Source organism: Leptodactylus fuscus, chromosome 1, assembly GCF_031893055.1.
Source record: "Leptodactylus fuscus isolate aLepFus1 chromosome 1, aLepFus1.hap2, whole genome shotgun sequence".
Classification (NCBI taxonomy): Eukaryota; Metazoa; Chordata; class Amphibia; order Anura; family Leptodactylidae; genus Leptodactylus; species Leptodactylus fuscus.
In genome coordinates, this window is record NC_134265.1 from 238,016,268 (window position 1) to 238,032,007 (window position 15,740).

The 15,740-nt window shown below is 38.6% G+C and overlaps 1 protein-coding gene across 4 annotated transcripts in view; it reads right to left on the reverse strand.

Annotated features, from left to right (window-relative positions):
* Positions 1-1,436: 1,436 nt before the first annotated feature.
* MAPK10 (mitogen-activated protein kinase 10) overlaps positions 1,437-15,740 on the reverse strand; it is a 211,418-nt gene continuing 197,114 nt past the window's right edge. For 2 of the 4 annotated variants that reach the window (XM_075284703.1, XM_075284720.1), the window contains exons 11-14: positions 14,371-14,433; positions 11,670-11,733; positions 8,571-8,648; positions 1,437-3,308 (exon numbers count right to left, since the gene is read on the reverse strand). In XM_075284703.1, coding sequence (XP_075140804.1) covers positions 3,166-3,308; positions 8,571-8,648; positions 11,670-11,733; positions 14,371-14,433 — 348 coding nt within the window. In that variant the 3' untranslated portion in view covers positions 1,437-3,165. Of the gene's footprint in view, positions 3,314-8,570; positions 8,649-11,669; positions 11,734-14,370; positions 14,434-15,740 lie in introns of all 4 variants that reach the window. The other 2 variants (XM_075284727.1, XM_075284712.1) reach the window with 2 other exon arrangements.

Here is a 15,740-nt window from a genome sequence, read left to right on the forward strand (position 1 = left end):
AGGAAATGGAGGCAGAGGAGAAAGGAGAGCAGGCGGAACCCTGTGATGGAAAAAACCCTTTATCCTCCAAATTCCTTCTAAAGAAGCCCTAACCAGATTTCATGTGACTCCGGTTACTACCTCTATAGGAGAGAAAGACATCATGGTCCTTACTCCAATAGTTTATAGAAAAAGTGTGCTATGTTAACAGCATGAATGGAGAGACCATTCAATAGGATGCACCCCGGGGCTCTATCTCTGCTTCATGGATATGCTTAGAATAAATATGGGTTTTCTGATATTATTATAGGATATCTCTTTCTGAGTCTCTTTCTCTCGCCTTACCATATTAAAGGAGTACTTTCACCTACAGTTACCTCCTAGAGCGGCAGTTATGATGACGATGTCTATAAGTGTCTTCTCTAGCCCCATTAGCGTACTGTAGTTACTTTAAGCCTTTGACATTTGCACCTATCTGGTAAATACAAAATGCTACAAAAATGAAATGTCAAACGCATATTAACAAGAACATAACATGAAAAACTTGAACAAATTTACAGCAAGTTTTTGTTATTCTGATGTTTACAAATCTTTTTTATTCATTCATTTATACATAACCTCTGTACTTGTATATTGCCTTGGAAACATCAAGTACATATGTGAGATGATGGCCAGTGAGTACGGTTACACTGCTGTGCAAATTCCCCAAGCAGGCATACATTGCTTAAGATTTTAACAATTGGATTGTCACCATATATTGAATAGCTGCCCCATGTAGTATGTTAAGGTACATGTTATAGATCCGTACAGATAATTCTTAAAGAGGATCTTTCATGTTCTCTGACATTAGCGGTGTTATATCTGGCTAAAAAACTGACAATGTGCTGAATTCTTTACACTGTTAGCTTTGCCAGTATGCATTCGGGTGCCAGAGATATCGATGCCATTAGGATATCCTTTACAGTTCAGCGTAATTGTTGGGCTGTGACAATACAAGGCTATGGAAATTTACTGGTGGGAAGGTCGTTCTTCACAGCACAGTGCTGAATTGTAATACCAGCCCTTCTGACAGCGCAGGGATATCGGGGCCGTTTTAGCAGATGTCAGAGGACATGAAAGGTCCTCTTTAAGGGTAGTATAACATGACCTGAGGCTCTACTCGATGTCGCTTGATGGGCCTCATATATTTTTAAAAACCAAGGTAGGTATGAAGTTTCTGACTATTTGATACAGGCTACTGAATCACCTTGTCTGCACTGGGTTCTATACATTAGGCCCATTGCATCTCCATAGCAGGGGTAGGGAACCTTGGCTCTCCAGCTGCTGTGAAACTACAACTCCCAACATGCTCCATTCACTTCCATGGGAGTTCCAAGAACAGCAGGGCAAGTATGCATGCTGGGAGTTGTAGTTTTACCACAGCTGGAGAGCCAAGGTTCCCTACCCCTGTGCTATAGTTATGTGTGGACAGCTGTATCAATGCAATTTCATTTCACAGTATATTCTCAAAAATAACGTTAAAGTCAGCACCATTGTAGAGAATAGCCATTCAATGCATGCTTACACAGAGCCAAATAGATTTCTGGCTGACATTTGTGCAATGAAATTGATTCTGGAAATCGGCCTCCCCTCACCCACAATACAATAATATTTTCCACCAAATTACCATGTCCATCCTGGTTCCTCGAGACAGGGGGTTTGAGTGATATAAGTTTATTTTGCAGATGTATATACTCAGTCCACAAAAATGCCAACAACTAACAAAACATGTTCAGTCAATAAACAGGAAAAGACTCTCAAGTGGTATCTCCTGAGGATTAAAACATACAACATAGCTGTGAAACATGTCATCCCTGATGCGTAATACAGAAATTATACAGAGAGCAATGTATGACTACTAATGCAGATACAAAGTACTGGAGACCCAATCAAAGAATTGCTTTCGTTTTCTAAATGGTCGCTATGGGCAAACCTCTTCCTTTGATCTGAATTAGTTTTCAGAATATCACCATTGCCAAACAGCACCAGTCTCACTGTTTCTTCAGTCAAAAACATGGCTCCCCCAAAAATACCTAAACCTAAGGAAAAAAGTACAATGTCACAAAACCATAAGCCACTGAAAAGTTATATGTGTATGCAGCTCTCTATAGCAGGTGTGACATCAAACCTAAGAAAGGGTCTCCATGTGGTGCCCACCCTTTCACTCAGGGGTTACCGCGAAAACCAATGTTATTTCTACTCCTGTTCCGTCTAAAGAAAAAAACCTAAAATATACAGTTGTATACAAGTTCACTTCACCTCAACTGCTGGTTTAATTCAGCACATCTGGTTGGAAATAAAAAAATCTTGTGCATGTAAAAAAATAAATAGCTATCCGAACCGTGAAGAAGTGTTTGGAGAGTTCGTGTCGTTGCATGATCCGTATGATTTTTACCGCTTTGTCATGCTTCGTTCTGCTAGAGATGCTTTCTGGTCTTAGAATACAAAGTTTCCTTTTTTATCACAATTTGACAAATGTATGAACCTAACATCTTACATACAGTACTAGCGTTATATTACAGCGATAATTCATGTAGCTAACACAAAACAGGCCCTTTAATACTATATATACTGCTCTATGTAATAACTACTGTACAGTTGTGTTTTCTTCTTTTAATAATATACATATATGCTTGCATGTATACAGTACATCTGATGTACAAGTGTGAGATTATCTACATCCATCTACCTGGAGAGATGGAAGGGTTTCAAACAGATATTCAAACAATTCCGATGATGAGAAAAATACGTACAGTACACGCATACGTTCACACGGACACGCACACGCTTCAATGGTTACTGCACATTTTTGTCATGTCATAATGAGAAAAGATAACTGGCTCTTGCTGGTTTTGCAGCCATTAATTTTACAATGTATGCAAAGAGATTTTTTTTTTTTTTTAATAACCCTTTTTTTTTTTTTCTTGCAGTAAGCATAACCAGAAGAGCAAAGCGGAGCAACTATAAGTTAAATATACATTTGAGCTTAGCTGCATGACATAACTCTGTAGGAGAAGCAGGCTAGAAGGGAAATAATTTAACTCTCTACTTCCTTTCTTTCCTTTCTTGCAATTATATAGATATATTGATTCTTTTCCAATCACATCATCGTCTGAAGAAGGTGGGGTTTCTTAGGCAGGCGGCTAGTCACCTGCAACAACCAAGGGCTCCAGCAGAAGCTTCTAGGCTGCTGTCTGTATCGGATGCCAGTGTCTGGTCGGTGGACATGGAGGATATATCATTGACAGATGAGGACGGAGGGAGGCTCTCGCTGCTGTTCACTGCTGCACCTGTGCTAAGAAAATGAACAACAAAGCAATATAACCTTAGTAAAGTCAGTCAAAGGTAAAGGCATTGACCAGGATTAATAGACATTTCTGCTATTTTCCCAAAACAGCACCATGCCTGTCCACGGGTTGTGTCTGGTATTGCAGTTTGGCTCCTTTGCAGTCAATAGAGAGGAGCTGCAAAAACCATAGACAATCTGTTGATAGCTATTGCACTGTTTTGGGAAGAAATCTGACATTTCTAATCCTGAACAACCCCTTTAAAAACCTGGCACATGTTTTGCCTTACTTTAATGATTACATAAAAGACACATGATGGGTAAAAAATAAAGAAATGATTGTGGTAGCGTTGGCCGCCATGTTGGCTTTTGCTAGGTTTGTCATTTGTAAATAACAATAATTAATGTTGACTTATGTCTTTTACAGTAGTAGTAATAGTGTAGTAATAATAGTACATAATACAAATTCATTTTCAGCAACAAAAGCAGAACCTTCAGGCCTACATGACTAGTAAACAGGCTACTGGTGTACTAGTGCTCCTATTGCTATGACACCACCCATCCTACTGTAGCTGACAGAGCACACTTGAAGATACTAGCTCCTCTCCCAATAAATTTGCAAGCTTTTTAATTCCCACATGGGAACGTCCCAGAAATTTCCTTTTGTTTCTCATGTAGCCACGTTGTCACCAGACAAGCTAGGGGATAAGTAACTATGCACCAACTTGTCTTTTAAATTTGCACCTCTCCAAAAGGAAATGCTTGGCCTAAGATCTATCAAAGATCCCACCACGGGGTCAGTTTTAAGTATGCCCCATGCCGTCTCCAAAATTTTCTTCATTGAACTTGCTGTTCTATCATAAGTGGCTATATACGTTTCCAAGGATTTAACAATTGCATTCTATCGACACTAAATGCATGTTCATATATATATCCGGCTCCTTTGAGCGTCATTTGCAGCCAGATATCATGGCCAACTGGGATGTACATGACAGATGCTCGTGACTGCAATATTTTAATATGTTCCAGTCTGCAATGCTTGCTTTATTTAAAACTTTGCCTTGCCTCTGATGAGCTGACGTTTATTGCCAGAAGAAAAGCGTCAAACAAATCTGTTTAACAGCATTGAGTGTCACACACAAATTTGTGCAACAGTCCATTGTGTTGTGTAGAGTGTGCAATGGTAGTCAGTACCTTTATGAGAGTGTGATGTAAGCTCACTAGTTAGACCTGAGATAGCTAGAGTAGTCAGTCTTTTACTGGTTTTTAGTTATTTAGTGAATGTGAACTATGTGAAACCTAATATTTGAGTGTTACACACCTCTTTGAATAAAGGGTGATTACGGAGCTACTAGTAGGGTCCACCCTTTGTATTTGTGTCAATTGAAGGGAAGGGGTATTTATTAGACTTGAGCGAGTAGTACTCGATCGAGTAGGTATTCGATCAAATACTAGGGTATTCAAAATATTCATACTCGATCGAGTACTACTAGCTGTTCGAAGTTAAGATTCGATGCAGAACCAGCATTGATTGGCAGAATGCTATACATTGCCAATCAACGCTGGTTCTTCTCTTACCTTTAGAATTCTTCTCCCTGCGCAGCGTCCCCGCATCCTCTTCCGGCTCTGAATTCACTCTGCCAGGCATCGGGCCTGGGCAGAGCCGACTGCGCATGTCCGCTTGTAGTGCGGGCATGCGCAGTCGGCTTTGCCCAGGCCCGATGCCTAGCAGAGTGAATTCAAGGCCGGAAGAGGACGCGGGGACGCTGCGCAGGGAGAAGAATCGAGCCCGACCCTCACTCATGGACTTGGTAAGTAGAATTTGATCAAATGTTGCGTACCCCTGAAATGAGCATTTCCCCCCATAGACTATAATGGGGTTCGAAACCCGTTCGAACAGTCAAACAGTGTGCGGCTGTTCGAATCGGATTTCGAACCCCGAACATTTTAGTGTTCGCTCATCTCTAGTATTTATTGCTCCTTGAGATGGTTTATTCCTATGGTGCATGTATTAACACAGTGGATTTACCCTCTATTGACAATTTTGGTTTGGGGAACTCTTCTAGGTGAACAGTATTTTTTCCCACCCCTTTATTCTGATATCTGTATAGGGTCTGACTTACTCATTGGCCAATTATATATGGGACGTAGTATTTTGAAATGTTATTACAATTTCATAATTTTAACTTTAAACTATTACAAATTTAACTTTGTGTTCTATTTCTTTTTTGATATTCTTCCAAAAAAAGAGTTTGTGTAAATTTACATTAGACAGTCAATAAGTACACCACCTCAAAGTTTAACATATCTGAAAGCACAATGTCCAAACGTAATAAATGGCCATTAAATATATTGGAAACAGACAGTCATCATGTAGCATCATACACACTGACTGCTGAGATGAAAGTAAGCGCACACATCTACAGCTGAATATGGAATAATTGTTCTCTGTGGTGCGGGATTGTAGAAAGCAGGAATATAGATCAGTGGAAGGCAATTATTTGCAACATAAAAAGAACAACTGTGAATGGGGCGCCCTCATAAACTCGCTCTTTACAATTTCCTATGAAATCATGAAAGCCTGTTTTAATTGGCTGAATGGAGGAATTAGCATGCATGCACACCTCTGGAAGAGAACTCGCTGAGCACAATAGATGAGGCACGCAGACCACACAGAGCCCCAGATAAATAAAACCCAGCACGCCATAATTCCTTTAGACAAACAGAAATGTACCGAGGAATATAATTGGAAGCTTTCGATAGAGACAAGCTCTGCAAGTTAAGTGAGACGGACGCTCTTCTGAGACAAAACCAGAAAAGTAAAAAAAGTAAGAAAACTGAACTGAAGAAGTGACTGTATATTCACATTTTGTGGCCTTGTGTCTCTTAATAAAGGGTCTTTGGATTTTTTGGCATTATACTGGAAGAAATGGACCACAGCTTACATAATACAAACTGCCTTGCCCCTACATAAAAGCTGAGTACTCAAGGGTGTATAGTTATGCAGTGGATAGAAAAAGGTGACCAAGAAGTAATACATTAAAATGTCATTAGAAATGCTAGCATCTTGTATCTTGCAGATGACAAGTACATTTTTCTTATCCAAGACTGTAGTAGGGGTAAAGCTGGCACCATTACCATTATCAAAACAGCGTCTGCCATTGTGCAAGATGCCGCACAAGTACATCAAATAAGTCATTTTCCCACACAGACATGAGATTTTACTTTCCTATAAGTACAGTATCCAACGCACTACTGGGAACAGCAGCACAGTTCTTCATGTTAGATTCAATAGGAATGACAGAGGTTTGACTACTTATATGTCAAAAATACTGCAAAAACACATTTGAGGGTTTGTTTTTGCTCGGTGTATTTTTAATGAAACAAGGTGCAGTGGCTACAAACTTTGCCTTAGTACAGTATGATGATTGGTGTATATGAATACACCTATGGACACAAAATAACACACCAAGAAGGAGTTACTAGAATTGATTGAAATTTTATATGTGTGAATGCAATGATGATATATGTAAGTGATCACAATATTACAGTGAAAGGATAAGCTTATTGGGGAAATGTGATAGATGGCCTAGGTTTGGGAATTGAATAATGCTTTTTTTGCAGTCTTAAGACATAATTTAGAAAATGTGAATATAACAACTCCTTTGTAACCATTGCAGATGGATTATTCGCTTAGGTCTGGAGTTTATGTAGCAATTGTCCTCAAAAAACAAAATCTATGGACAATAAAAAAAAAAACCCAACATATTTTACAAATACAGATCTTTGTCATATCCCATAAAAAGTAAAGCTTTGAGTTTTGTCCCACAGGGAGGATAAGTGTATTGCAGGGGTATACACTGTGTGACACAAAACCTGGAGGATACTGGGCTTTATTTTAGTACGTATTATATAGAAAGCTAAGACCACACACTGTGAGAGAACACCAGGAGTCTGGGTAAAACCCTACCCTTGGATAAAAGCCATAGGGAACTCTCACAATGAATTGAGAAAGAATTGACAGGAAAAATGAAGCTTGGTTTGGTAACAGGTCCATTACCATTACCTAAAAATATATCAAGGTTTAACGTATATGTTTGCCATAAAACGGTACATATCATCATTTGTGGAGTACAGATGTACCAGATATATCACATCATGGTCACATATGCAGAAGTTCTTCAGAGCAAGGCCCTGAATGTGCATCCGTTTGTTTTAATGGGAACTAGAGATTGAAGCAGGATGCTGAGAAAATAAGTACCCAGCTCAATCTTGCTATGTATTCTGCATAACCCATGGCACGAGACAATCTGCTGATCAGCCCCATTCATCATTCATGAAAGCCGCAGCAAAAAGTCGGAGCTCTGCATCAGCTTTCTGCCCTGGTCCATCTGAATACCTCTTCATTTTCTGCCACCTGACTGAGGGTGGTTAGGCTGTGAAGAACTGATCCAAATGAACTGGTGGTAGCAAAATTAATAACAGAAATTATATGTAAAAATATTTGGAATTATTTATGGTCAATGCTATTAGAAGATATAAGTAAATGGGTGGTACTGGTATGCAGTTCTTTCTCAAGATCTGAAAAAGGGTTAACCACCCATGAAAATACGTTTCTCCTAAGCAGTAGGAGTAGTGATTGGGTCATTGGAAGGGAAATGAATAGACGGATTTCTAAACATATTCCGTCCTTAACCACATGAATATTCAGTACATTAAATCAGGCACAATAGTTCAATACAATACAGTGCCAGCCCCAGAGAACAGTGGGGGTAGGATGACATGGGTCCCGCACTGTAAGTCTGAATTGTGACAGTATCAAAAGAAAAGACTACAATAAAGCACAACTGTGTTATTTATCAAAGCTAATGGAGGGGACTAATGGCATTACCATAGTGACTGATTGAAGGATCTGTGAGTTTTCATTAGTTACTATGGGTAACAATGTATACAGTGTGTAAAAGTGAACAAAAATGTGCTATTATGAAACACTAATGTATGTGCTATACAGTATGTGACGTGCTATACAGAATGTGCATTCAACATTTTACATACATATACACTGCAAATAAATCAAAGTCTCACTTAAATCACAAATACTGAATGTAACTTAGCAAATGGTCTTGAGTACAAAGATCTGTAATGTTTTGTGTCTACATTACCAGATGCATATTAGTAAAAAGTAGGGGACAAATAGAAAGGCATAAGATTTCATATTACATTAATATTTACAATGGAGAAATCTGCTGCTATTTACAAAGAGTACCTGAAGGAGAAGGCTGTCCTTTTACTACACCGTTTTTAGTCTTTTCTTCAAAGTTCATAACTTCCTTATAGATGAGCTCTGCAAAAAACAATAGTTATCATTTATCAATCTGATTCATTGCTTCTTTATGTTTAAGTGTATGATTCATATAAATGTTCAGTTTCAATACAGTTATATTCTGCCCTACTCTATATACAGTCTGCTGTGAAGGACAATTACCTTTCTAACAAATATATTCAGAGGCGTACACAAAATTTTGTATTGGAAGGGAAATGTGGTCATACTTACATTACCTAGCTAAACCATATATATATATATATATATATATATATATATATATATATATATATATTATAGATAGATAGATAGATAGATAGATAGATAGATAGATAGATATAAATATGTACACACACATTGTGCCTCATATATTCATGCACACGCAGTCATACACATAAATGTTGTACACACATACAAACACATGCGTATACACACTGTGACACATCACTTACATTACCTTTAGTGCTGAGATGACTGGTTACAGAAGGACATCACTGCAGTTATATGCAGACACTGGAACTGTAAAAATGCCCTTCCCTTCTCCTCAGGCTGGCTGCAGTGGCACAGCTAAAGCCCTTTGAGCCCCACTGCAAACTTTAAATGAGGCCCACTAACCCATCCCCCGTGTATTTTTTGATAGGGCAGGTTATTGGTGCTTCAGCAGTGTCCCATAACCTTCCAAGGGATAGAGCAGGGTAAAGCCCAGCATGTAAAGAATGCTGGAAGCTGCTTTCTCTGCACAGCAGCCCCTTCATACAGCAGATCAGCAGGAGACCCAGATGTTGGACCTCCATTATTGATGAACTATCCTGGTGATGGGTCGTCAGTAGTAAAGAACAGAAAAACCTCTTTAAAAAGGTTATCTAAGTGGACCCGTTCAACCCTCATGACAGTGGCCAGGGAAATCCTGATAACCAGCAACAGAGATCAACACTCCTGGGAAATTCAGTATAGTGACCTCTCTATAGACAGCAGACATCGGCGCCGATCTCTGCTGCTGGTGATGTATTGTCTTTACAAGGGGGACAGCAAATAGGTTATCAGGCCAGAAGGGGAGCTCCCCTAGCTGTATACATAGCGCTCATTAAGCAACGTGTATATATCAATCGGGCAGACAAGGAGGTTAATAAACCTTTCCTGCCTTCTCTATAGGAGGCTGGCTGTTGTAACAGCTGGCTCCCTGCTTTCGCAGCTGCATGATGTAAAGGTGAGAGTGGACTCCTACACCTCACTACTACTCAGAGATGTAGAGTATGCCCATAACATCCTGACTGTCACATTAAAACTGCAAAAACCCTATTTTTTTCCAGATTTTTAAATTATGGCTCAAATAAATATTACTGACACATAACTGGTGTTTTATGTACATTTTAACCCTTAAACCAGTAACATTACATCCTTCTCTGCATACCCGCTTTCAGAACTTTTTATATTTGATTTCAGTGTAGCTCTATGAGACATGAGGTTACACACAGTATATTTCGCTACGCAAGAGTTTTTGATCAGTTTAAATTAATTTTGTTTTTGAGAGGAGAGATAACCAGAGAACATCATTTCTGGCATCTGAATTGTGAGGTTTATGGCATTTATTATGTAGAATAAATAACATACTAATTTTATTTTAGGGGTTGTTACGGAAGTGAAATCTGGTTGTTACGGAAAAAAAATCTATTTTTTTTTTCTGCAAAATGACTTTGGTGCTGGGGTCAGCATTGACCACAGCAAGTAAGGGGTTAAGCAGCAAGTATGCTTTCTGATTGATAATGGGGAGGGGGGGGGGCGAGATCATGAACAAAAGTCCATGGTACCCCCATGGGGTCATCAGAAGTGACAGGGACATTAGAATAATAAAATAATTTTCTCCTCTCCCTGTCAGTTGCACACATTATCCTGCATACTGGTGAGTGAAGTGGTAAAGTGTAGTATATGCAATTTTGCTTTAACTCAAGGTTAAAAGCCAAGATTCTAGCCCCCGCGAGTGACTGCCATCTCTGCAGTCTTCCTACACATTTCTAGCTAAGGGTGAACTGTCATGCACTTTGCTGAAACCCTGGGCAGGGTAGGTCCAGAGGTTTGTGTAGGGGGAAGGAGTGAAAAGAACAAGGTGTGACTAGTCATAGAAACTAAATCCTACTCTGACGGTCAATCCCTAATTGATAACTAAAATGGTGCTGTCTCTACTTCTATGCATTTTGCCTGAGTTCAAACTAAGTTTTTTGGACTGCATTTTGACATGGAGGCTGCCTCAGAGTCCGGTTCAAAAAACGCCTCCTGCGGCTAGCCGCAACTGGATGCCAGTGCAGTGCACCGGCATCCAGTTGCGGCATTCCACTCCAGATTAGACCCAAATGAATGGGCCTAGTCGAGAGGGAGTGTCACGCCGCGGACGCCAAGGCAGATTCAGCGAAATAGGGCAGCTCGCTTCTGTATTGTGTGAGTGCAAAAAAAATGCTAGCAGAAAACGGCTGAAGACAATGGGAGGCATTTTTTGAAGCCGGATTCTGAGGCGGATTCTGCCTCAAAATCCGGTCCAAAAAACTCTGTGTCAACTCAGCCTTACATAACTTCTTGATGAGCTTGGGCACATCCTGTAATACTTCAATAATGTGAGCCACTAGATATGACTAAATATTATATATCCTGAGCTGTCCTTTTCTGCATGTTTATTTCAGCTGACACTAATAAATGTTAAGTTTTAGAAAATATAAATTTGCTCCTCTCCTAGTTCTATATTGGTTGGTAGCTTCAAATGCATTGGAGCATTACTACTACTTACAATTACTTCTGTGTGTGCTTTGGAAACATGATACACCAGTCTCCAGATTTGGGGATCATGTGCACTGCATGTTTAAAGGCAAAGATAGTATACCGTCCTTCATTTCACATGTGCAGTGAAGTGTACTTTGCTCGGTTTCAACTATGCAATGAGCAAGCGTCCATATCTCCTACAGAATAGCTCTGGTACATTAGGAGATAACTGTTTGCATGTTCTTTTTTTTCAACTCAATGAAGTGTCCATATAATGATCGTAAAATAATGTACCTTTCCATTCTTCAATCGTATGTTCCCTTTCATCCAGCTGCTTGTCATAAATTTGAGGAGGTGGCTGTAAAATGTAAAACAATATAAAATGTAAATGATATCTACACATCCTTAAATGTTTTCTTAGCATTCAGACGCTTTTCCTAAAAAATGACAGTCATGTGGTTTCCATAACCATACCAATCTCAAGACTGAGAAGTTAAATGTACATGAATTCATTTTGGAAACACCTTAATATGGAACAATTATTTTAGCGTAGTATCCTGTGACAGTTACACATCAATAAATCCGCACAAATACAGCTTGCTCACAACTATCCTGACACATCGGCTGAATGTTGCACCAGTATTTGTCTCCCATGCAGTTAGGGTTGTTTTCTGAAGCCCTGCACACTTTTTCAATAGATTTGTATGTACTGAAGCAGTATTGCAGGGCTTCCATAAATATAGCATTCAGCCTAAATGCTATTATTCAATGTACTATGCCAGAAAACAGCTGCAAATATACTGATATACACTGATAAACTGCCCAATATATCCAGAAGAAAACATACAGTCTGCTAGGCACTGAACCTTGCAAACATCACAGTGTGCTATAAGCCTCATGGCATGAATTAATAGGTTTATGAGAACACCACTCACTGGAAATTCAAGTAACATAAATCTGTCAAGCCAGAAAAACACTTAATAATGCATATGTATGTTGTAATACAGTGTTTCCCAACTTCAGGTCTCCAATACCTCCAACAGATCATGTTTCCTGGATGTCCATGGTATCTAGTGCATCAGGAATTAGCCCAGCTTTTCTATTTATAGCATACCCATAAATCATGACATTTACAAGTGTTGACTAAATACAAAAGATGGAAGATATAAGAACCAACAATATATGCAAGTACATAATACAGCAAATGCCAACTATGGGAAAACTAAATGAAATTCACTATATTTCACAGTTATTAGTATTTCTTTGAGCATGACCGTCCCCTGAATCTAGCTGATTACAAGCTATACCATTGCTGAGACCTCCCCCATTAATTAGGGGAAATCGCTTGGCAGGGCAAACTAAGTGGAATACTGCCCCATGTACTTGTATAGTGCTTCTCTGCTGGTGATCAGGGGGCACATCCATGATATTCCCTAAATGGACCTACACAAATACACTGTTCAAAGTCGGTAACCCTTTTAAGATCACTCGAAATTCCTACAAGCTATGAACACAATCATTGTATGTACAAAACAGTAGACTAGAAATGGGCCAGGATCCAATTACAACACTATAACATTTAATGTACAAGTGACTAAATAAAGCCCTGACCTCTCACTGGTATATAGTGAGTGCCTACAGAGATTTCTTCTGATTACCAATATCTCAGTTACAAAAGACCTATATCTGAAGTAGGAGACGTATGGTGAGCCAGTTACAGACATGTGAATATAAGACTTCAATAATATCAATTATTCTTTCCACTTGTTCACATTCCGGCATCATTTTCCAAGAATACCTGTCTCTTAAAGTTGTAAGGATAGGGTCCCTATCTTTTGTAGGGTTAAATTTACTATAAGTCATTATTATTAAGCTGATCTCAACATATAGTTTATGCTATGTTATCCAATTGGTCCATACATTTATAAGTCTATATGGCTTTCATAAAAAATAAATGATTAACCTTACAGTAGCATATACATTGTTTCTGCTTATATTAAGATAAATAGGTATAGAAAGATGTATGTATGTTATACAATGTTTAACCCTGTCTTCAACTCATGTAACACAGTGTAACACATCAAGACTAATCTGAAAGTGGCAGTAGAATATAATACAGCAATGTGCATAATTCTAAAATCATGTTAGTTAAATACAGAATACAGTGATTAAAACTTAAAGGGATTGCCTACTTTTGGTAACCTCCAATTTTCTATCTTATTTGAATATGCCGAGCTAAGTGTCTTTGCTCAAGACCTTTCTGCTTGACTTAACGGATGAAGTACGGTTCTTATCTTTGGAGTGAAGACATGAAATTTTGCTACCTAAATCTTACAATTGCAATAAAAATATAATACTGCAGTACAAGGTATTATCTCTTGGGAATTTGGGTGATATATTGTATAAAGATCTAGACAAGACTGAGAGCCTCCTGACCATGCCTTGTATTTCTAAACAACAGTCCAAATACAGTTGGGCTGCTGCCTAACTGGGTTATTTAAAGGGATCCTTACAGTGTAATTGTAGAGATTGTATACTGTGCAGTCTGTAATTGTTGACTATCTGTAAGGTATCTTTATAATGACTGAAGCTCCATCTGTGTAATGACCGAAAAGAATGAAAAAAAACAACAACCCCTATCTGCATGTAGTTACCACTAGAGGGAGCTTAAGAGTTTACTGCATACTGTTTATATAACAAAGTCAATAAGACAACATACAGTAAGTTCTTGATACTCGCTATAAATTGCTATCTGATCTGAAATGTGATGTAGATCTACAGAAACACTAGAAATAAACTACAAAAAGAGATTATTCTATTCTACTACTAAAAGTATGTGAATATCATGCATAGATATATTTTCTATGCAATAAACATATTTTAATAAAAAATACTGTCAGTACTTTGTATAGTTCTGTCCAGCCTAATTAATTTTACAGCCTATGTCTATATTTCAACAACGAACAATTGCATTTTTACAAACGTAGAATATAACCTTTTCATTATTCTGTGTTTTGACTGATTGTCCATTCCATCTCTCCCTCACAGGGTCCTGAGGCTGAAAATGGAGGAGAATGGGTTGGGTAAGTGAGTGAAATCATATAATGCACAACATAAAAGTCTCTGCAGCTTTAGGGCAATGAACATTGTATTGTAAGGTATCACTTATATACACTGCTCTGTAATATTTCTTCATTGTAAAACTAGTTTTAATTGGTCACAGCAAAATCTTTACATAGGGACCCCAAAAAAATAATAAAGCCGAACACTTGCAAGAACAGTTTACTAGGGCTCAGACTTGTCAAAGAAGTAGGGCTTTTTCACACCTTGTCTTCCCTGTATTTTGGCGGGTCTGTAAGAAGCTTTGGAGCTTCAGTAAACAGCCAGGCTTAATATAGCTTTGTGTTAAGACCATAGTAGGATCCTAATTCTTCCCAGCAAGGGGAACACTATGGGTGCGGCCTGTGTGGCTCCACAGGGGCCCAGTAAGCCAGGAGCCCTAAAGCTACTTTCTACTGTGTATTAGATTATGAGTAAATGTCTACATAAAGGAGCTTCATGGCTAACAATTACTAAGACACAAATGAGATGATCTATGCTGAGATACTGGAAAACAAGTGTGCCATTACTGTTCTTGTAAAGGGCCCCTCAGCTGTCTGTGTCTACCCCTGCTTCCTCCCAGGTAAAAAAAAAAACCCAGCCTAAACCGTTTATGTATATATACACAGCAGATGAGGATTACAGAAGATAAATAACAGGTAATAATAACAGGTTATAGACATAATATGTGGAAATGTCATGCGTGTCATAGAAAAATGTACAAATAGAAGTTTAAGATAACAAATTCATACTTAGATTTGTATTTCTATAACTTGTTTGTATGGCGTGTCTATATCACAGTAGATATACCCATTCATAAAACTTATAAAAACGTACTTGTGAAATACAGGGTCATGTAAAAACAATACCAACACGGTAAAGACATCTTCTACACTGAAGTGCCTTTAAAAAAAAGTACCAGCACAGTAAAAATATTTGCCAATGCCACTGTCCCTGAATAAAGAACTACCCATAAACTTGTGCCACCTACATAGTAGGCATTATAGTAGTGTTATCTACTCCACTAACAGGAGCGGACACTTGAGTATTGTCTCTAAACAGATATCAGCACTTGAGTGATCTTTTCTATGGGGACAGATCTATGTTATTCTGGGACAGAGCAGGTTATCTAGTAATGAATCCTGGACATTTGCTTTTCAGAAAGCTGTGTCCCTCCTGTCCCTCAACATATCTTGAAATGTGTGGTGTGAGTTGATTTTTTTAATCATGATTTTGCAATGCTGTCACAAGATGTCTACCCTATAT